General features: G+C 48.0%; 1 protein-coding gene across 1 annotated transcript in view; it reads right to left on the reverse strand.

Moving 5' to 3' along the window:
• Positions 1–22,636, reverse strand: part of SYNGR3 (synaptogyrin 3) — a 40,865-nt gene extending 18,229 nt beyond the window's left edge. The window contains exons 1-2 of the mRNA XM_048866780.2: positions 22,261–22,636; positions 3,820–4,057 (exon numbers count right to left, since the gene is read on the reverse strand). Of these exons, the coding sequence (XP_048722737.1) occupies positions 3,820–4,057; positions 22,261–22,359 (337 nt within the window). The 5' untranslated portion in view covers positions 22,360–22,636. The remainder of the gene's footprint in view (positions 1–3,819; positions 4,058–22,260) is intronic.
• Between the last annotated feature and the right edge of the window lie 477 nt (positions 22,637–23,113).

A 23,113-nucleotide genomic window follows, 5' to 3' on the forward strand; every position in this document is an offset into this window, starting at 1 on the left:
AAGTGGAGTTCAAGCCTCTTTAAGAACACAGCCCCATTGTGGCTTTTGTAGTTTGGTTCTAGTCCTATATAACAGATAATTAAGGCAAAGATTTTGTCACAGATATTTTTAGTGAAAGTCACGGACAGGTCACGGGAAATAAATAAAAATTCACAGCAGCCTGTGACCTGTCCCTGACTATCACTAAAAATATCCCTGACAAAAAGGGTAGGTAGGTAGGTTCAGCACCCACTACTGCTGGGGCTCCCGGGTCCCCCACGGACGCGGTGCATGGGGCTGGGCTGCTGCAGGGTCATCTCCCCAGGCAGCTGGTAGCTGCAGAGTTCCCCAGCCACTCGCCATGGCTGCAGCTGGGCAGCTGTGGGGTCTCCCCCACAGGTTGGGGGCTGGAAGCTGCAAGGGCGGGGCTGGCTGGGAGCTCTAGCCCCAGGGCAGAAAATGTCATGGAGGTCAGTGGAAGTCACAGATTCCATGACATAAATGTAGCCTTACTGATAATGAATAGGAGACCCCATTGTTTACGGTGCCTAGGGACCAAGATGATGATGGGCACAATAGAAAAACGCCTAAGATAGGTACAAATGAATACACTTTCCTGCATCATCTTATACTTCTAGTTCTAGGGCCCACACAGGGTTTGCAGATCTGCCATGTAAGATCATGGAAAAGTCTCCCAAGAAAGGAGGTTAAATCCCCATCACGTAGGATAGAACGTCACAGACTTTTTTTCATGAGGTGACTCCACTTTAATCATCTCATGGACAACTCCCCTCCCCTTGGTGATCTCATGAATCACTTGCCCCCACACTGGTGACCTCATGGATCACCTCACTTCCCACCGGTCACCTGTTGGGTCACCTTGTCTCTTATTGGTCGCTTCATGGTTCACAGAGTCTCCCAATGGTGATCTTGCGGACCCCTCCCCCCCCCCCCCAAGTGATCACCTCACCTCCCTTCCCACTGGTGGCCTCATGGATCACTTCACCTACCATTTTTGACTAAAAAACATGCCTGTAGTGATGACAACAGCTCCTTACAAGGAAAAATCATACCAGATAAATGTATTCCTGGGTTTCCTTTAATGTGATTTAGCAGCTGAAAACCAAGAGACTGGTCAGTTCTGCACAGACCACCAGCAAATTCTCTGAGCACCACCAGTGATCCATGAACAAGCTTTTGGAAACCTCTGATTTAGGTCATTTAGAAATACCTTGGACAAAGCACTACAGGGGACGTTCCTGCCCTGGCCCTCAAGAGGATGGTGTAGACTGTGTAACAGGTCTGAGCTATCTCTGATTTCTAGGATCTCACAACTACTCTCGCTTAATAGGCTAGACACAGTAGCTCTAGTTTGGAGAAGTTCAGCTGAAGTTTTGCCTAGGACGGGACTGAAGACCCAAGCTCTCACCATGGAATTCTTTAATCTACACTGGACCCTGTGCTCGCACTTTCGTCAGCTAAACCCAGAGCAGCTTCTCCGCTGGCTTTAGCGGAGTGACTCCAGATTCACACCCATGTAAGTGAGATCCAACCTTAGCCCGATGACTGCTGTTCCACATTCTGCCTCTGGACTCCCACTTCTTGTCAACGTTCTGGGCGCTCAGATGGCCTGATGCTCACCAGCCACGGTGATTATTACTGTTTGCACACAATAAAAGCAGCCACCAACCAGGGCAAAGCACGCTGGTGCTGCTGGATGGTTTCAAATCTCTCACTGTTACTTGACGCTGTGTCCCTCGCAAACCCTATGTCCGCATGACCTGCATTTAAGGGGCTTGTTTAGGAGGCACAAAGTGGCTTATTTTTCACTGTAAGAGTTCATGGGGGGTGGGGGTGAGATCTCTCCCTAGGAAAAGTTAAGCTCTTTGCAATCCATACCCAGAAAACACAAAAGGGCCAAATGGGGTAATTTAACCCACTGACATCTACGGAGCTACATCCCCAAGCCTTCAGCTGCTTCCTAGCACAATGTCTTTTCACATGATCCCTGTGCAATGGATTGCAACAAACGAACACCAGTGTAAAGACTTAGAACCAACCCTGCGGCTTTCCCCCAGAAGTAGGCTTGGAAGGATACGATTTTTATCGGTAATTACGTGGGTGAACATCAGTTTCACTGTAAACACACAAACCACCAAAACAACATTTCCATCAATAATAATCAAAATGTACAGACAGGCCAAGTCACAAAAATGCTGCTTGAGAACTGATTAAAGCCGGCGTTCAGAGTATTTACTTTTGTATCATCTGACGTGTCGTGTGTGTTTTAACAGGGACAAAGCTTTAGCTTTTTGAACCTCAACATCTATCGTCATTAAATAATTGTCTGTCTCCCCCCCCCCCGTAATTTTCTCAAACTGAACATTTCAATCGATTACAAAGGGAAAGAAATGCATAAAAATAAACATCAGTATTACTTGTTGAAATGATAAGACATTAAAAATCAAATTCTGCCAGGCCTATCTGAGTGACTCCCTTGGAAATCAATGGGAATTGTGCATGCAGGGCTGCAGGATCGGACCCAGCAGCGGTAGAAACTCAGCGATTACTAAATAGGTTACTAAAGAAGTCACTGGAGTTACACCTAAGGAGACCGTGTAAGTGAGGGAAGAATGAGGCCTTGAATCAGGACAGCATTTTACACACACCTTGCACAGAGTAAATGACCATACAAGATGGTGAAGGGTTAGCCCTTGACACTGAGATTTTCAAAGTAGCCTAAGGTATTTATCTGGATGCTCAATTCCCACTCAAATGAATGGACCCTAGGCATCTAAATCTCTTAGGAGGCATTGTAACTCTCAGCCTCTCTAAGCATGGTACACTAGCTTTCTGATGTAATAGAAATAGAGTCTTTATGGTATATTTCCAGCTACCATGAGTACAGAATATTTCCTCCCACACCTCTTTGGAGTGTTCTACCTGGCACTTTTCATTCTTAACAACAGACACTGATGGTGATGTGACGATGCACTGACAGGTGCTTTCATTTGGGATCAGACAGTTGCAAGCTCCCTGGTGCTGGAAAAATCACCCTCAGACTTTTAAAAACGTGAGGGTTGGAAATCCAGAACCTCAGGCCAAATGCAGCTTCCAGATGGGCTGAGCTTAGGATGCTTCCGCTGGCTCAATGGATCCAGCTACCACCTACAGCTCATGGGCCTGGTCCTGCTCCCATTTAGGTCATTGGGACTTTTGCCTTTGATTATGGGAGAAAGGTCTGGCACCCTAAGTTTTTTCCAGCAAAGGACCCAGCTTCAATAAACACCACAGCCCCTGCTCCTGGAGTCAAGTGATTATATCAGAATCTCAGTTTGTATTTTAAAAAAAGTAAGTCTCTATCCCTCAAGGTTGTGGGGGGGAAAGCTTGAAAGCATGACCCGGGGTAACTGACCCAGAGACATCTACCTGAGTCTGCAGAGAGCCTTAAACAATAGCTCTGAAAGGAGTGAACTTCCCAATGTGTCTCAAAAGAGAATTAACTCCTAGATCCATTGCTCCAATTCCACCTAGCAGAGGGCTGTGAATGGCAGGGGCAGAATGCAGTGAGCGTGGCCCATCCACCCAAGCAGACAGACCTTGACTGCTGAGCTAATTACAGGGACCCTCTTGCTGCCACCTTTACTGCTTCAGAGGGTAGGGGGTCCTGTTGTCACAGCCGGAGGGAGAAAATGGGACCCCATACTGCTGCCCTTGCCACTTCAATTGAGGGGCAGAGCAAAGGGGGGCCCCTATATCTTGGTGTGCCCAGTGCCTCGGATTGCCTTAATCCAACCCTGGGCAACCTCCACTGCCCACACAGCCCACCTGATGGCATACCTGAAAACCCCAGGTCCAGCAGGACAACCCGTTTCCGGTCCTTCACGCTGCTGATCTGCTGGAAGTAGAGGTCGATGACAAAGAAGAAGATGCAGGCGAAGAAGGCAATGATGCCGATGGCGATGCTGTAGTTGCAGGCATCCTCGTTCTTTCTGAAGACGCACCTGAGTTCTGCATCCTTGCCCTCGTTGACGTAGCCCTCATTGACGATGGAGCCGAACACCACGATGGAGAAGACCTGGGAAGGGGAAAGCACAGCTGGCAGCTGTTTACACTGAACTCTGTTTTCTCACAGCAAGATAATTGGACTCAGTCTTCCATTTGATTCCATGGCAACGTGGCACTCATTAGAGGGATCCCTACACTTCGCTGGTTGGTGGTTTAAAACCAACGGGCTTCCTCCATAATAGCGATTTCGTCTTTGCTTTGCAGTAAGTTGGTTTGCAAAGCATTTTAGGGGACGCTCTTCTCGATCCACACCAGGCAGAGGGAGAACAGATCACCCAGGTCCAAGCCCGGCCTTTTTGCCTGCATCACTCTCAGCTGTCAGACTGCGCTCAATAAACTGCCCTGAGTCACTAGGGACTGGAGAGAAATGAAGTTACAGAGAATAATTGAATTGCCAAACACATTGCTCCCGAAAAAGCCTAAAGGCGCATGGAGAAGATGAGAGAGGAGCAGACAGGGAAAGCCCAAGGGAAGTTCAGCGGGTGCCAGGAAGGAGAGTCATGGTCATGCCCTAAGTGAAGGACCGGTCAATGTGATGCTAAGCACTGCTGGGGATGGAGACCGCACGGGGATAAATCTGTATCTGGAGACCTGGCTTGCAACCAGCTGAAGGACAAAAGTGAGACAGGTTTGCTGGCCTCCCTCTGGTCCCTAATGGTTTGCAAAGCTGCCGGGGGATTGGCAGGTGCTGCTTGGGAAGGGCCCTGGAGCAGGATATTAGGGGTGTGGCAGATCAGGACTGGAGTGGGACAGCAGAGCTTCTGGGTGGAGGGGAGAGCTTGCATGGTGCCTCCTGCTCTGCTCGGATCTACCAGGATCAAACTCCTTTGCAATGACCTTCACTGAGGAATTACTTTAAAAAAGCCATTTCTCCTGCTGTCCAACAGGGAGTGGTCAAGTAACTGCCCTTCCCCTTCCCCTTCCCAGCAGACACACTAGGGTCACTGCAGGGCTCTCAAGGACACAGCTGATTTCTTGTATGGGGATAGTGCACATAAGGGGGAATAGAACCAGCAAAGAGGCCTATGCACCACTTAAGTCTCACACTCAGTGCACAGGCCTCGTGCGGCCCTTCTGCATGGGATGAATTTAATTCAACGGGCTCAAGGGTTGGGTCTCTGCAAGATGGGGTAGGACGCGGCTGGATAGGGTCCGGGGATGGAGCCAGAGTTGGCTACTCTACCAGGCATGACTCACTTTGAACCTGCCGGATTCCTGCATTCTTCCCCACTGACATCAGTACTGCTCATTGCTGCATTCGCTTCTGCATTTTCTGGCTCCACACCTTCCACCCAGAACAGCAGGAGGCAGGTACTGCCAGATAATCAGTGGCTCCTCCAGGAGTCACGCTCCCATCCCAGAAGACAACTGGGGCCCGGGAGAGTAGTGCAGAAACCCCTGTCTCTGTGCAGATGCCCGGAATCCCTGCAGATTCCAGGCCACATTCCTTGTCCTGGCAGGCAGGAAAGCATCGTGGCCTAAGTGTGTAGCAAGCCATGTGCATGTGGACACCCCTGGTGACCGCTACCTGCTGCATGTTAGGGTTACACAGCACGAAACCAAAGTGACAAGGGGTATCCATGAGGCCGACTCCATTACAAGGCACTTCAAAGCCTCGCCTGTCTTTGCCTAGACAGCGCTGCACTGTGGTTTCGATTTCAGTGCTGCCAGTGGGGAGCAAAGCAAGGCTTGCCAGTGCCCTTCGTTCAAGCTGTTAATCTCTAATCTTGTCTCGTCACTGCCAATGGGCAGGATCCTTGTCTGTTTCAGTGCCCCGCTGGCTCATAAGGATGCAGCAGGAGGCAGAGACAGAGAGCTTAACTTGAGAGCAAAGGCAACTCCAGGGCTCCTGGTATGTTGTGGCTCAAATTCCCTAGCTTCTAAGAGAGCAACTAGTGATGCTGAAGCTGTTGGCCTGGAGGCCTCGTGGCCTTTCTGGTAGCAATGACACATTATAAAGTAGTTGACAGACAGAGAGAATGACCACAACCATGGTCATGATAATATCGTGTCCCCTTGACCGATTCACCTGCATTCCGGCCCCAACCCAGCTCCCCCATGACTGATCTGACACTCCAAACCTCGGAGCAGGTTTCAAATAGCTGTCCTTCTCCAACAAATCAACCCGCCTACCACAAATCCTATTCTGTTCTGTCCAGGATCTTACACCGTGCTCAGTGCTGGTGGACTAAGTGACAGGACTAACATCTGTTACGTGATTGGTTGGTTGGTTTGCTGTTGTATGACATTGTCCTACGGCAACATTCGGTTCTGTCCCACTGACCCACAACCCCTTGGACACATACACTTGGTAGTCTGTGCAGCAGGCTAGAAGAAATTAATAAGGGTCCAGTCCTGCAGCGAATATTCTCAGGAGTCAATGGGGCTACTAAGGTGAGGAAGGATAGCTTATCTCCATTTATTGGGGAAATACTCACATTGTTACCCACCCATATGTTCTAGGCGCATGTGACGCCATTTGAAAACCCAGCAACAGAAGACAACCCCCCCAACCCCTCCCCCTCTGACCATTTTCCACCCCAATAATTATAATCCCAATTTTCAAGTTTCTGGGCAAACAAGACGAGCCTCGCGATTTGAGTCAAGGTTACAGGATCGGGTCCTAAAGTCAGGCCGAAGCCAGCAGTCCTTTCTCAGGATTGTGCCAGTGGAGATCAGGTCTAACTCCGCTGCAGACAATGCAGTTCCAGCAGAGCAAAACGGGGGGAAAATGAGAACAAAATCAGGCCTTTACTTATGAGCCAACTGCCTAGAGAACCCCAGTGACTGTGTTTTAAATACAGTGCGGTAAAGTCACATATACAATACTCAAAGGGGCAGCTAACTCTTGGTAAGTGTCATTTCACCTGAGCAATGGCCAGTGGACCTTTCCTTAGTCAGCTCTAGACACCATTCCACCCACCTCACAAGAGGACCCTTTCCTGGATGTGCTTTAAACTGGGACAGGGCTTGTTCTTTCAGAAGCTCGTCACAAATGCGAGCATCTCGTTAGCAGGCAGGTCTCAGAAGGTCTCCATAATCTCCCCCAAACTGGAGGTGACAGCAGAGAGGTGGGTCTGAAGCCATCCCAGCAGCCTGTGCAGGGGAGTGACGTGATAACGTTAGTGGATTTCTTCCTAAAGAAGGTGCAAGTTGAAATAAACAATGGCTAGTGCCAGCAAAAATCGTCTCCTGAGAAAGAGCACTATTCACACATACAGTAGTGCCCTGAACTTTCATGGGTGCTTTGCCCCTGACGTCCATGAACATAGGCTCAAGCCCTGGATATGCAGGCGAGTAGTGCACGTGAAGAATGCACTGGACCATCCCATTCCCCTTGCTTCAAACAGATCAGAACCCCAGCTTCCCCGCTGTGGAAACGGGGCTGGTAGCTTGGTTTTGATTTTTAATTTAATTAATTAATCTCAGAGCTCAATCAATGGTGGCAGGTTCATTTAACCACCCATGCTTTAAATTCAGGACACACACAGCAGCCATGGCCTGTTTGCCTCAAGCGTGTGCCGCTCCCCAGGGTGTCCCAAGGGGACGTCATGTCATTTATGTCCTGGCAACTGTGTCACGAAGCGGCGGTGCAGCGTGATGATGCTTTCTGAAAATGTAGCCATGATGCTGAGGGTAAAGGCCATCGCATCATGCCTCAGTGCTGTGACACAATGAAGCCTTGTGAGATTTTGGTACCCAGGAATGCGAGCAGTCCCATTCCTGGACAATCCAGCCCTGAACCTACAGGACCTGCCTTCACAGCCTCTATCCATCTGTCTGGATGAGATGCTTTCCATACCTTGTGACACCTACAGGAGATGGACATGCAGGTTCCTGGCTGCCTGCTTTTCAGATGACCTGGTGGCCCCTGTGAGGCTGGTCAGAACTCTCTACAAGCCCCAGCAACAATAGGCCAAAGAGCTGATGCTTTCGATAGGCAGGTGAATAACTGAGGGCTCAGGCCAAAGCACATCAGGGGCCTTGCAGAGAGGTGACTGAGTTATCATCCCCCTAACAACCCAGGCACAAAGCTTCCTCTTTGTGCTTCTGCCAGCTCTGAAAGTCCATCTCACACACTCCTCCATAAACTCTGTGGCGACAGGGAAATGTGGCGTGAACCCTTGTTCTTTAGCTTCTCTCACAATGCTCCACCCCAACATGCGCTCCATCTCCCTCCCAGCTCCTGCTCCGGCCCCCTGAGTGAATAAGACTCCTCACACCACTGTCAACCCTGCCTCCCCATTACTCGCCCCAGGGCTCCTGTTTTCTTGGGCCTGATCTACCGATGAGACCAAGTTCTCCGGTGGCTGGTCCCCAGCTGGCTGGGGGTAAGGAATCACCAAGAGTGGAAGCTGAGAGCACATGCTGCTATTCAGATCCCCTGTGCGCCCAAACAATGATTCAGCTTCCTCAAATCACATCCTCCTGGGAAGGCAAGAGTTAAAATCAGAGGTGGGATTGTGAACTTTGGATCTGGGTCTCAATCCTCAGCACATTTGGGATGTTTGGTTCAACCCACAGCACAGATCATAAGAACAGCCATACTGGGTCAGACTAATGGTTCATCTAACCAAGTATCCTGTCTTCCAACAGAGGCCAATGCCAGGTGCCCCAGAGGGAATGAACAGAACAGGTAATCATCAAGTGATCCATTCCCTGTCGCTCATTTCCAGCTTCTGGCAAACAGAGGCTAGGGACACCATCCCTGCCCATCCTGGCTAATAGCCATTGATGGACCTATCTGCCATGAACTTATCTAGTTCTTTTTTGAACCCTGTTATAGTTTTGGCCTTCATACCATCCTCTGGCAAGGAGTTTCATAGGATGACTGTGCGTTGTATGAAAAAATAGATAACAGCCAGCTGCATAATTCACATGCAGATTCTCAACCCCTCAAAACCCGGGGTGTCTGGGCCTGCAGTTTTGGCTTGGGCTATAAACCAGCGAGTCCTCCTTGCCCCTCCTTGTTCTCTTCCATTCTCCGTCACGTGTGAGATGATCAGATCCTGCTCAATCAATCTCCACTGCTCCACGCGCCAACCGTGGCCCTACCTTGACTCTGAGCATCAGCCTTAAAGACTATTGAATCCTGCCTCATTCGCTTTTGCTTGCACATACTGCCCAGATAGCAATCTCCTTTGTGGAGCACTGGGTTGTCACAGCGCGATGGGAACACCACCACGCAAAACAGAAATATGCTGCGTTGAAAGAAAATCCCCAGCAATCATAATTCTCGCTCCACATTGGCAACAGCTGTAATCCCAGCAGTTGTAAAAATCTGTTCATAAATAATGTAAAGTTGTTGTTTGCCTTCGGAAATACCAGCAGCATTTAAAAAACAGGCCCTGACAAAAATAACGTTAGCCTGGACAGCATGAATAAATGAGAACATCTGATTTCACAGGATTATTTTGCTGGCAGGTCAGCAGATAGCGCTGTGTGCCTAGCATTTCACTTTACTGTCTTACTTAGTCCTTCCAGGAATAACAACCTGGATTTCTCCTTCGTGCCATTAACTGTCTAATCATAGCTCCTGGAGTTTTAGTATTTTACGAATTGTCTGCTTAAAATGAGACATGCCAGCTCAGCGTATAATGTGCCCAGTGCACAACTCTGTAAGCAAGCTGTCATGAACTTTTAGAGCCACAGCCCTGGTACGTGAGCAGTGAAATGAGGACTCCCTCCAGCACTTGAAACATGCAGCTATTGCATTGCAACTGAGCATGCTGGACTTTAAAAGGGCCTCTGGTCAAATCCAACCCAACATGCAGCTATAGGGCTGATCCAGCATCAACAGAAAGATTCCCAATGGGCACTGGACTGGAATCTTAGAAGCTAACGGGTAAAATTTTCAGACGTGCCAAGTGACTTGGGAGCCCAAGGCTTATGCTGCTAAGTACCTAAGTCACTTCTGAAGATGTAGGTTTCTAAGTCACTTAGGTGCTTCTGGAAATTTTGCCCAAGATCATTTTTAAAAATTCACCGATTTACTTTAAATTCCAGTAGCAATGTGTCCGTTTTTTTTTTTAAACAAATAAACCTCCCCTGCAGCCTTTGTGACTCAGACATTGCACCATTAGGATAGCGCATGAGAATGGGTCTGAATATCTCACTGTACACCAAAGGGACGTTGACTGATGATGAATGTATCACTGTCCGAGGGGAAAGGGATCCAAAAGAAGTAAATTCCATTTTTAAAACCCTTCCAGTTTCAGTCATCTCAGGATGTGGCCAATAACGGTGGGGAGGAGATCTGTTTTGTTTTTTCTTAAAATATAACAGTTTTCACCACACTGTCCCCCCAAAATAAGATAATACTAACAATTCAGGGCTACTTTCATCATGTGGTTAATGAGTTCTTACCAGCGTGGCCTCCTAATTACAGCTTGAATTCCTCATGAGCTTGCCTGCAGAGGACAGCTGATTAGCACCTCACCTTTGTGATTATTATTATTTGTGCTATGCTGGCACACCTCTATCTACTGGAATATCTGAGCACCTCACAACTTTTAACATATTTATCCTCATGCCCCCGCCCCCACCCCAGTAGGGAGGTATTATTATCCCCATGGTACAGATGGGAGAGAGACTAAGGCTCAGATCCTCAAAGTCCCACTGAAATCAGTGGCAGTTATGTGCCTAAATACCTTTGAGGATCTGGGCCTATGTGATTTGTACACTTGGAAATCTGTGGTGGAGCAGGCAGGCCCCAAATGAATTCAGGCCCTCCCTGGGGTAGATGTTGTATATTTAGGCAGTAAGAGTCAGTCACTAGCCGGGACAGCTGACAGTCTCACAGATAAGAGGTGAGAGGGGAAATGCCCAAGACCACCCAGCAATCCAGTGAGAGAGTCAGGAATGGAACCCAGCCCTCCTGACCCCCAGTGCGGAGTCCTATTCACTAGACCATATTGCCTCTCCACTTACAAGTACTAAATTCACTCCCTGAGGCTCCCCAAGGATGACGGGGCTGTGAGACAGCACAATCCCCCTGGGAGAGCCCTCACCGGCGCCCTCCCACCAACACGCTTGCCACATCTGGCTGCAAAGCTGGGGCACGCGGAGTGGAGGGGCTGGAGGCATGGCCAAGTTCTGGGGGAAAGGGGTTGTGCTGTGCTCTGAAACCCACTCACTTTCCACCAAGGGTGCCTGGTCATGGGGCCTCTGGGCCTTGGCGCCTTGGAGCTGACGTTCAGTCCCACACCCCCACTGCGAATCCAGAGCTCTGCCACGAGCCCCAGCTTCATGAGCAGAGACGCTCAGGAGTGACTTGCAAGCAACCAGAAGGAGAGAGCTGACTGAACGCTGCTTGCAGCTGCTACCATCCTTCAGATGGCCCGGATGGCGTGGCTTTGGTGGGCCTCAGGCCAGTACCCAGAATACCAGTGCCACTGAAACCTCCTGCCCGAGTAGCAGCAATTGGCATCCATGTTGGCCAGGCGTGGCCGATAAGCACGTTGTTATCATTTAGGATTTATATCCAGTGCCATCAGTGAGCAGGGTGCTGAACAGAGAAAAAAGACACTGGGTACCATTCTGTGCCATGCCCCTTGGGTTTAGCACTGGTGAAAGGGGCTGGATTGATGGCCTAGAAGACTGGAGGCCTTCATTTTCCTACAAACCATGGACAGCAAGGACAGAGGCAAGGCAAGCTTCCCTCCACACCATCCGCTGCCCCAGGGCCTGTTCTGCCTGCAAAGGTGAGAGGGGTTCAGGATTCATGGCCTAGATTGTAATCTCCTCAGGGAGTTCATCCCTGCCACAGTCCCTGCACACTACTGGCCACGAGAGAAGGCTGAGAACTAACAGGGCCATAGAGTCCAAGCACCCCCCACCACCACCATTTTGAAGGGCTTTCTCCAAGTCACGGCTGAGTCTGCACTTTGCTGGCCGGGCAGCACCCATTTTGCAGGACTTCACCTTCCAGGGCTGGCAACCTCTGCAAAATCCAATGTACGGAAGAACAGGCTGCCTGTGTTAAAGCAGATGGCAAGCACCAGCCCTAACATCTGCGACCAGCACCTACTCAGCCAATCCCCGGCGGTCTCCGTGCTAGTCACATGGATGGATGGTTTATGGAGACAATCAGGCACAGATGAGGCTACTCTCCAACATCATCCATTCAGCTCCTTTCTTCCTATCTATGTCAAGATTCCATAAGTGACTGCGTATCTTCAGGGTTACCTTGTGCAGGGATGTGCACTGAGCACCAGCAGGGAAGGATGGGGAGGCTGCAGCAGTGTTTCAGGCATCATGAGTGACATTCCCTGCACGCCAGCTCAGTCAGCAATTGCCCAGGAATCCAAGCCGCTCCTGGGTGTTACTAATTTCATGCTAGGGAATGCGGACAGCGCCTTGTACATGCAGTTTCCTCTCATATGGCTAAAAAAACAAATTCAAGTGTATGCGTCTGAAAGCTATGCTCCAAAAGCAGAGGTGGCTGAAATGTTCTCATCAAAACCATTTTTTTTTTTCAACCAAAACCAAAATTCTTCACAGAAAAACTTCATTCGGGTTGAAAATGTACACTGAAATTCGAGGTAAAACAGTTCGGGGTTTGGTAAAACGTTTTATCAAAAAAATCATTTTAGAAAATCAAAATTTTTTTCATTTTCCAGCTACTGGTTGAAAAAGTTTTTGAAAAAACCCCACCACCATCACATGATTAAAAATAAATAAACAAAGGAAAATCCCCCAAAAAACAACGGCCTTTCCCAAGCCGCTCAATCCAACAGCAGCTTTGCCCACAGTGATCATCAGAGAATTATCACGAACATGCAGAGAAAAAATAAAAAGTCTGAGATTTGAGACACCATAAAGGCCCTGGTTTCTAGAGAATGGATGCTCAGCACTTTCTGGTTGGGTACCCGAAATCACTAGTCATTTTGGAAAAATGGTGGCCTAAATTCTCCCCACTTCTGGCTTTCAGAGTGCACCCTGCTGTCCATGACTGTAAACTCCTGAGGGCACGGACTGTCTTTCCTTTGGTTTATTGGGCAGTGCCAAGTACCCTGCTTGTGTCTGGCACAAATCATAGCTACCCTAATTAATATAATACCCATCATCTTGGGAGAGACCCTGCCCACAGCACAGAGAGCTTCCATATCCCAAATGGCCATGCAGCCAGTGCACCCTTCAGCTGCCAATAGCCAAGGTGAAAAGAACACTGGGATACTTAGCCCATGGATGTGTCTGCTGGGTGAATTAGCATGTATCCAGCACACCCATTCTTCTACAGGGCTTTTGCATCCTCCATGTGCTTTTACACACATTCATTGGCCCTCAGGCCCTTAGCTGGTTCGGTATTATCCCCAGTTTCCAGATGGGGAAATGGAAACAGAGGGGGACAAAGTCTGCTGTCAGTGAGCCAGTACACAGCCTATGGCCTCTGCACAGGGGTGAACTCTGTCCCGTAGCGCCACTGTGCAGATTTTTCCTGAGGTTAAATTACTCCACCTGGACCATCCGCCCTCCCCAGTTCTGTGTTGAAGCTAATGCCAGCTGATTTCCCCGTGGCCTTTCCCTGCAGAGTGGGACTTGCGCACAGGATGTGTCTCCGTAGCAGCTGGAAGGCAACTTGGGTAGAAATACCTGCACTAGCAGGGATTGAGCTAGTGACCTAAAATAGCAGCATGGCCATGCAGGAGGTGGCTTGAGCCCGCCACCCGAGCGCAGTGCTGTCTGACGTACGCACTCGGGCAGCTAGCCTGAGCTGCCGCGGCCAGGCTGCTATTTGTTAGTTTGATCGGAGCTAGCATGTGCATGTCTACCCCAGACGGCAATGACTCCTCCCAGTGGGGCAAACGCTGGTGGGAAAGTGCTGGCAGGTGCAGTTCCTTCCTTCCCTCCTGGGAGCTAGAAGGAGGCAGGGAGCCTCAGGGAGCAGAATCCCCAAGGAGCTGCAGGGTTTCGGGCCATGTTCATCCTGTGGGGCTGGGGCCAACCCAGGAGCTCCCAATGGAATAGTCTGGGGAACGCGCCGCAAAAGACTCTTTCCCTCCACCACCTCAGCAGCCTCCTCTCCTGGGAGGGGATGATCATGCATGGACAACCATGCATTTAGGACATTCCTGGTTTGTATATATAGGGCCTGATCCTGAGAATTCTGCCTGTCTCAGGGCTGCCGGGTGAGGCCCAGATTATATTATATTAGTGGAGAGAGACAAAATTTGTCTGCAGGGATTAAATGTAAAGCTAAATTCTGTCTACAAAGACACGTGTTCCACTCACCAATGTCCTTGTGAGCCCTAGGCACGCATGTAAAGGCAGGGTTTAGACCTGGTATGTTTGCTATTATTAACTGATATATTCATTGCTAAGGTTCCCATCCCCATAGTATCAAGGCTCTGGTACAAAGATCAAAATGTGCACCATCTGTCCTTCAGGAGCGGTGAGTGTGGGGCTATCTTCATGCATTTGTTGAGATTTCAAAAAAGAACTAGTCCAGATTATACTAGAAAGGCCTAGAATATTTCATTAAGAAAACCACCTCTCAGTTGCTGGCTCAGTTATGTGAACACGACCACAGAGGCCGAGGTGAGTAGACTGCGCATTTTGGGCACATTCCCACCACTGATTTTGTGTGTAAATCTTGCAGAGAAATATGGTTGGGTCACTGATGTGCTAAATCACTGCACATCATGCTGACCAGTGCTGGCTCATTGTTTCCTTGTGCTCCCTATCAGTCTGTCTCGCTCCACCTGCTGCTTCTTGCCTTACACTTAGATTGGAAGCTCTTTGGGGCAGGGACTCTCTCTTTGTTCTCTGTTTGTACAGCGCCTAATGCTGGTCCATGATTAGGGCGCCCAGGCGCTGCCGTAACACAAATAATAAATTATAATCATAACAATAATAACAGAAAACGTGTCTGTGATTCTTGAGCTTGGAGTGGGGTTTTTTCCAGTCGTATCCTCAGACTCTTCCCTTGCAGAAGACCTGACCCAGGAAGGAGCTGAGCCCTTCTTGTAGGGTGCTGAGCACCCTCGATCACGTTCGGACAACACCTGATAGGAGATACCCAGCAACACTGGGCCTTTGGTAGGGATGACACAGCACAGTTATCTAATGGGTCCCATCCTGCAAAGTGCTGGGCATTTCAGAATGAAATTCACCCCTTGCAGAGGGCCAATACAATGGCCCTGGCCCTGGCCTATGCACCATTTCAGTTCCACTTAAACCCTGGTCTTAAGTGGTGCATTGTGCTGGCATGCTGCACAGAGGTGATTTCACTCTTGGTTAGGTGCTGAGTGCCCTGAACCCAGACCCTTGGAGGATCAGGCCCCTTGTTACTCTCCTATTCCTCTTTATTGTTGCCATTTCTAGGGAAGTTCCCACCCCAGAATGGCTCAGGAGCATTTACAGGCAGGATGTAGAGCCTCAGAGATATTTTATGCGCTGCAAGATCTTTCAAGAGGGTCTATGGTTAAGACTACAAAGCAAAGATTTGACTCCAGACCCTGGCACAGAAGAGGCTGTTAGCCGATGCTGACTGCAATATGTTTAAGGGCATGTCTAACTGGCTAATCAGCTCATGAACGGTGCACATTGATGAACACGTGACCAATTCTTGCTAAATTTATGTTTTGTTATATGGCAACGATGTTGGCAAAAACTGACTGTCCATTCAAAGTTCCTAATCTAGTAACGCAATTTGAGCACATGTCAAGCAGACTGCATTTCCAACTAGTGCTGACAGGAAAAAGAGAATTTAGTAACAGTTTAAGCTAAGACACAAGGGCACTTCTGTATAATTCAATTACCAAGAAGTTATATTTAAATTATGTAAAGTTCCACACGCAATCTACATAACAAGGAAGTACAGAATTAATACAGAAAAACCAGAGGTCCTAACCCAAACAGTCACGAAGACCAGAAAAAATCCAGAGGTTAATATTCCACTAATAACACTTAGCATAAATATGGGGCTAAATGCTCAGCTGCTGTAAACTAGGATTGCTGGAAACAGAACCCAGAACTTCTGAGTTGCAGTAGAATATCATAAGCACAAGACCATCCTTACCCTCCCCCCCGTCTTTGATTTAAAAAGTAAGGAGCCTTGTGAGTCAGTGGTGTCCTAGGAGACAATGGGAGCAATTTAACAGCTTGCTGAATTGGGCCAGGCTCTCCTCTGTTGTTGCTCTCTCATAGGAGGTGCCCAGCACTTCGTAGGATGGGGCTGGCCAGACCACCTTAAGGATCTAGCTAGAGGCTGCTCTGGTGGCGCACCATCTGCAAGGATCTTTGTGGGATCTGCCATGATGATAATGACCCCAAGTGATCAGTCCAATCTGTTCAGCTTCAGTAGCACTCTTTGAATTACCAAGACTTACTCAGGTGAGTAAAGGTTTGCAAGCTCCAGCCCGAATCACTTAGAACAATTTTGTTTCCAAATGTTGCAAAAAACAAACCACCACCCAGTCAAAATGACGAACCTTCCACTCCTGGCCTCCCGCAGCTCACCCTAAGCCGCATTTCTGGCTGCGTGATACTCCCTAGGAAGGGAGGATGTGGACAGCACATCCCAGCAGATCGCTTAAGTACAGTGGCAAGAATAACGCTGGCATTGTATTCTCCTTGTTTTGCTGCCCATCTGTTCTACTACCAGGCATGGGGTTTTTTTCCTACTAGACACATCTTGTACCAGGAGCACAAATAGAAGCCAGCTCTGGCCTCTTTCTCCTTGGCAAAACAAAACAAACTTGAGCTAAGAATGAAGGGAAAGACAGCAACTTCTGTCATTCAAAGCATCATCTGCTTTCCTTAATACAGCAAAACCAGTAGAGAGATCTCTCCATTAGGGCCACAGGTCAGCAAAGCACTTAGGCACATGCTTAACTGCTGTGCTGAGTAGGGAGGGTCTGCTATAATCGGGCGTAGGCAACCTACTGTCAGAAAAGGCCACCCAAAGGCACTTTTCAGAAACTATAGAGACGGTTACAATGCTACTCCACCTCTGTTAAGCAACTGATTTTGGCCTGTCCCCTGTCTGGTTGCTTATGACAGGTTTCACTGTCAACAGGGTAGAGAGGGTTGCAAAAAAAACCCAAAACAAGCAAATTCACTGCAAAGGAAAGGCTTTCTATATTGAACCCGACAGCATAAACTAGAAATTAACTTTTATTAAGAAAATAAAAACAAATGGGACCAACTATTTAAGGGTAGCTGTCAATATGAAAGTCACAGGGTAGATCCTCCCCTGGTTTAAATCAACAAGCTCCAAAGAGGTGGATGGTGCATTGCTGTGGAACCCCCATCATTAGCAGTTTTTAAACACAGGTTGGACAAACACTGTCAGGGATGGTCTAGGTTTACTTGGGACTTCCTCAACGCAGGGGGCTGGACTTGATGACCTCCCGCGGTCCCTTCCAGCCCGATATCTCTATGATTCACACCAGATGAGCATCTGGCCCCCAAATATTTTTTTTTAAATATCCAATTCCTTATCTATGTTACTAATCAACGCAGGCCCTGCTCCTGCATTGAGATCCACTCTGGCAGGCCCTGGAGCCCAAGTGAAGCCTATGTGGTTCCATGCAAGCATGGTCGTTCAAAGCACCCTGGGGAGCCAGTCATTCTATGGTCCTGTGCAGCCGGATCAGGACCTGAGGTTATAAATAATTAAAGAATTTCAAAAATTATATTTTCTTTTCCCCCTTTACACTATTTCTGTTGTCACGTCTCACAGAGGCCAATCGGCTTCATTTTCCACTTATAATTAGTTTTGTTTTCTGGTTCACACGTGCTTAGATAAGGCAGAATTTGATTTTTTTTATCATTTCAGTGGATAATATTGATGTTTATTTTCAAGCCTTTTTGTAGATTTTTATCTATTTAAATTTTCACAGTTGCAGGAAATTATGCAGAATCAAAGAATGGGGTGGGGTCAGAGTGATTATTTAAGGACAGAAGACACTGACATTTAGAGAGTTAAAGCTTTATAACCATCAAAACACAAACTGCCAGTATCATATGTCAAAATACACGAAGTAAACTGCCTTAAATCAAATTCATAGATTCATAGATACTAAGGTCAGAAGGGACCATTATGATCATCTAGTCCGACCTCCTGCACAACGCAGGCCACAGAATCTCACCCACCCACTCCTGCAAAAAACCTCTCACCTATGTCTGAGCTATTGAAGTCCTCAAATCGTGGTTTAAAGACTTCAAGGAGCAGAGAATCCTCCAGCAAGTGACCTGTGCCCCATGCTACAGAGGAAGGTGAAAAACCTCCAGGGCCTCTTCCAATCTGCCCTGGAGGAAAATTCCTTCCCGACCCCCAATATGGCCATCAGCTAAACCCTGAGCATATGGGCAAGATTCACCAGCCAGATACCCAGGAAAGAATTTTCTGTAGTAACTCAGATCCCACCCCATCTAACATCCCATCACAGGCCATTAGGCCTATTTACCATGAATATTTAAAGATCAATTAATTACCAAAATCATGTTATCCCATCATACCATCTCCTCCATAAACTTATCGAGTTTAATTCTAAGAAGTTCTCAAGCAGCATTTTTCTTACTTTGCCGGTCTGTACATTTCGATTATTACTGATGGAAATATTTTTTCACTGGTTTGTGTGCGCACAGTGCAATCAATGTTTATCAACGTTTACTGACAACAATCGAATCCTTCCAAGCCTACACTTGCACTAGTGTTTGGGTATTTCCAGCCTTAGCGGGGGGAAAAACCCATTCCTAAGATTCAAGAGAATTTCTCAAAATCTTTCTATTCAGAGTAGGTTTGTTAAAACTTAGTTTAAACATCAAACATAAATGTATGTCTACATTAAATTGAAAGTGTCCCATTTTCCACTATACAACAATTTAAAACTGTATATATTAATAATAGGACAGATGTAAAAGAAAGGAGCTGGCGACCGCATGAACTACTGTTTACTACCAAGTTCATTTCACTCCATAAAAAACAAGTGTTATCATATCTTGACTCACAAGCTGTATCAGCCATGAGTGAAGAGACAAAAGAGGAACAGTTTCATGGGGCTTTCCAGATATGATCGTCAGAAAGTTCTGCATATGGCAGGACCTTTTTGTTCTTCAGAAATTAATGCTATAGTATATTTAAAGAAATCATTTTCATTCTATCTGGAACCGTAAACTTCACTGGGGATTTCTGAGCTGGTCAATAGTCATCAATAAGGCCCCCAAATGTCAAAGGGATCAATCCGGCAGCCCTTGTATAACTCTGTGCTGCCAGAATCCCACTGAAGGAGTTAGGCCCTGCCTGCTCCCAGTGACACCAACAATGAAACTCCCATTGATTTCAATGGTGGAGGATCACCGCCATCTCAACCCCTGATGCATAATGCGTAGGTCTTGTATTGCTCTGCTGCACCCAAGAAGGCTTCCACTGACTTCAATTAAACTACTCTGATGAGAGAAGCAAGCACAACTGGGCTCGAACATTGGATGAACAGTAAAATGACTCTCCTGTTCCCCTCTGTGCCCCCACCCAAAAATATCCAACAACCCATACTGCATCTGGTAGCCAACCCTTTGGTGTCAGGGCAATTTCACACTGGAGGAGATTGGGTTGGGCAGTTGGAAGGGATTGAATCATGGAGGATGGTCCAATTACTTTAACTGCATGCTTAAAAATATACAGGTACACGTGCTTTAAGGGGTATAAAGAGAAGGAATCACTCCTAGTAAACAACAGATAAACTCTGCTCTTCCTCCTACTTAGATTACAAGTCCTTTGGGGGCAAGGACAGTCTTTTTGCACTGGGTTTGTACAGCACCTCGCAAACCCCAGGATCCTGGTCCATGATTGGGGGTCCTAAGTGCTACTGCAGTGGAAATAATAAACAATCAAAATAATATTCTATGCCAAGATAGCTGCATTTCATACCCCAAATCCAGCAATCTGGGGTATGACTGCAGCAAAAACTGCTGAAATGATCTTGCAGGCAAAAACTGCTTTTTGTCTTCTGAATGTACCCTTCACACACCGCATGGGCTTACAAAGTCTGCAAACAATGTTTTAAAAATGTAAGGTACAGTGAATGTGCTTTCTTGAGGTTGCAGGATGCAATAATGTTATGGGATTTGATGGCTGCCCACACACAAGTGGACTGGCGTTCAGGAGAAAAACAGACCCAACAAATGCACCAGGCTAACTCATCAGGACATGCGAGGCCACAAGGAAATTTGTCCATCTACACAGGAGTCTTGTTGTCTGAAACACGGCTTTAAGCCAATTCAAGCTGATTTGATTGAAGCACACTTCAGGTGGCCACTATGAGCAAGACCCAAATGTGTACCAGCAATGGCCCCAAGCCTGCAAGCTGATCTGTGTAGGGCTCCCTGCAAAGATCAGCTTGCAGAATCAGGGCCTATGTTTGGAAAACGTGGCCTGCAGCATTTTTCAATGAACTCATGCAGGCGTTTGGAGCTTCATCCAAAGCCCACTGGAGTGAGCTGAAAGATGCCCTTTGACTTCAATGGGCTTTGGATCAGGCCCTTGACCCTAAAAACAACTTATGCTTGCGCTTAAATTTAAGCACATGAATAGATTCAAAGTAAGTGCGGTGACTCACATGCTTAGAATTAATCTGACGTGTAAGTGCTGGCAGTTTCAGGCCCTTCCTTCTCACTTTGGGACAGATCCCTTGTGGTTTAAAATTTCCCGAAGATTCCTATGTGATCAATCAGTCACTGAACATGTGCGGGAACTTTTTCTGAGCTGTTTTTTAATGCCGTATTCTGTGTTCTGTTCCTGTGTCCCAACTGCAGTACCCAAGTCTTCCATGCTGGATCCAGGTGATGCATTGTAAGCATCTATGAAGATGTCACTGCCACGCACCATGTCAATCATGTACAAAAGAACCGATCTACAACCTGCCTTGAAGTTTCGTGCCGGCAACCGGCCTCCATTTTCGTCCATGCAGCATTCTCCATTCAGATGCTTTCTCAAAGTACGGGAGAATGGGTTACGGCTCTGACCCAGCAAAGCCCTTAAGCGTGTCACTTGAATGGTTTTACTTATGTGCTTATGGAAAGATGACACACTGACTGCTCTGGACACTGAAGGCCTCAATCCACAGAACAGGTAGAGCGAGGGCAACAGCAGTGCAAGCTTCCCCCATACACCACTGTACCTCATCCTGAACCTAAAAGGACCCTCTCTGCCTCTAAATTGGAAAACGGGGTCCACCGCCATCTCAACCCCTGGCCTCTCTACTGAGGCTTCCATCAATGGGACCACATTAGAGGTGCTTTTTGTGATGTGGGCTTTTGGTTAAGGTCTTTTAGGAGACGGCCTGAGGCTCCGAATTCACCAAAGGGCCATCAGCACAGGCTTGCAGGTCTCAGCACATAAAACCTAAGCAAAATGAGGCAAGTTATGGGTGGAGTGTCAGCCTTAACCCTTGTACCTCCTGGCATAATCAATTTAAGCGAAGCTCTTTCCGTACTTTCCATATTGCTGCCCATGGAACACCAAAGATCAAAGCCACTCTAAAACAGGTGTCCTGAAAACATATTCAGTCTGGTGCTTTCGGCAAGGCAATAGGAATTTAAAACAAAAAATAGCCAGCCAGCAAACCATTATATCATTTTGCATTAGCAAAGGGATCTAGGTAGGGCTAGATCATGAAGTATAGAAGAAAAATGTCTTCTGACCAACGATTTCTACAGGATTTTCCTCATCATCCTACCATTTGTTTAAGCATCAGAAAAGACAGAGACCATGAAAAATGACCCATCTACAGCTGCAAAATAAAGCCCTAAAAATACCCTCCTTTTTACAGAGAGGAGGCAGAGACTTCCACTTCCGTGGGTAAACAGAAGTGATCTTTCAACTCTGCAAATACTGTAATAATAATACAAAACCCAGCATTTGTGACTATTGCTCCTCTTATTTCGATGGGGGTTTCGGGAGGAAACACAGCACAAACTGGTGAGAAAAAATGGTTAGCCGTTTCCCCCTGGCACCCTTCCTGATCGCAGTCCCCATTTCCTCTCCCTCTTCCTTAGCAAAATAAAGCAAACAACCTCGGCCACCAAAAATTAAAAGCCAAAACAAAGCCACGCACGCAAGGTATTACTAATACTCCAGCAGCCCCCTTTGCATTACCATCTTGCCAGGCTGGAAGGGTGCCAGAGAAAAGGAGGATGGAAGGGAGCAATGTCTCCACAGGGAAAAATAAACACACGCCCATTTAAAATGACGAGGCTCTGCCTTACCCAGGACACTATCCTGAGAATGGTCTGAGGCTGCTTGAGGAAATCCACAGGGTCAACGGCCCCCCCAGCCCGGCCGGCTCCGAAGGAGGCTCCTTCCATCTTCCCCGGGCGCTGGGCTGCTTGCTTGAGCCTTGCCGCCCCGGCTCCTGGCTTGTGCAGCAGAGACCCAGCCGGCGCGTGCGAGCAAGGAGTGGGGGAGGCTCGCGCCACCGCCTGCCCGTGTCTCGCGCACAGACCTTGCCGCGCGGCTGGTGCAGCCAGAGCCTGCCTCTCTGCCACTGACCCCTCTTCCGTGCCGCATGGGCTCGTCTGGTTTCGTCTGTGGGTTAGAGAGTGGGAGGTACCATGGAGGGCGGACGGGGGGAGGCTGGGTGGACATACAGGTGCATCCTTCTCTTCGTCATTGCGCCCGGATTTGTTACTGCACAATCTCCAGCTCTGCTCTTTGCATGGATTTCTGTTTTGCTAACTGGGTGCTTCAGGCTGCATGCCCTGCAAATGGCCTGCTGTTTTTCTGCCTCCCCTTGTTGCAGTGGGGCTACTGCCTTGAAGAGGGTAATCCAGGAGGTGCACAGGGCAAAATAGGGCAGCAATGCAGGTGGGAAAAGCAGCACCAGCCCCTACCCACCCCCATCCCTCTGCAAATGTGCTTCCTGATTTCTTGAAAGCTACCCCACCTTCTCACCCTCTTTCCACAGTGGCCCACACATGCAAAACTGCAGTTATAGCAGAAGCCCAGCAAACCAAGCTTCAGTTTTCTGCCCTCTCAAGCAACTCAGAGATAAGCGCCTCCCCCAGAGCCACCAACAGACACCCCAGTGCAGTCGTTGGTGAGCTGGAAAGAAGGAAAGAT

This window comes from Caretta caretta, chromosome 10 (assembly GCF_965140235.1).
Source record: "Caretta caretta isolate rCarCar2 chromosome 10, rCarCar1.hap1, whole genome shotgun sequence".
In the NCBI taxonomy this organism is placed as follows: Eukaryota; Metazoa; Chordata; order Testudines; family Cheloniidae; genus Caretta; species Caretta caretta.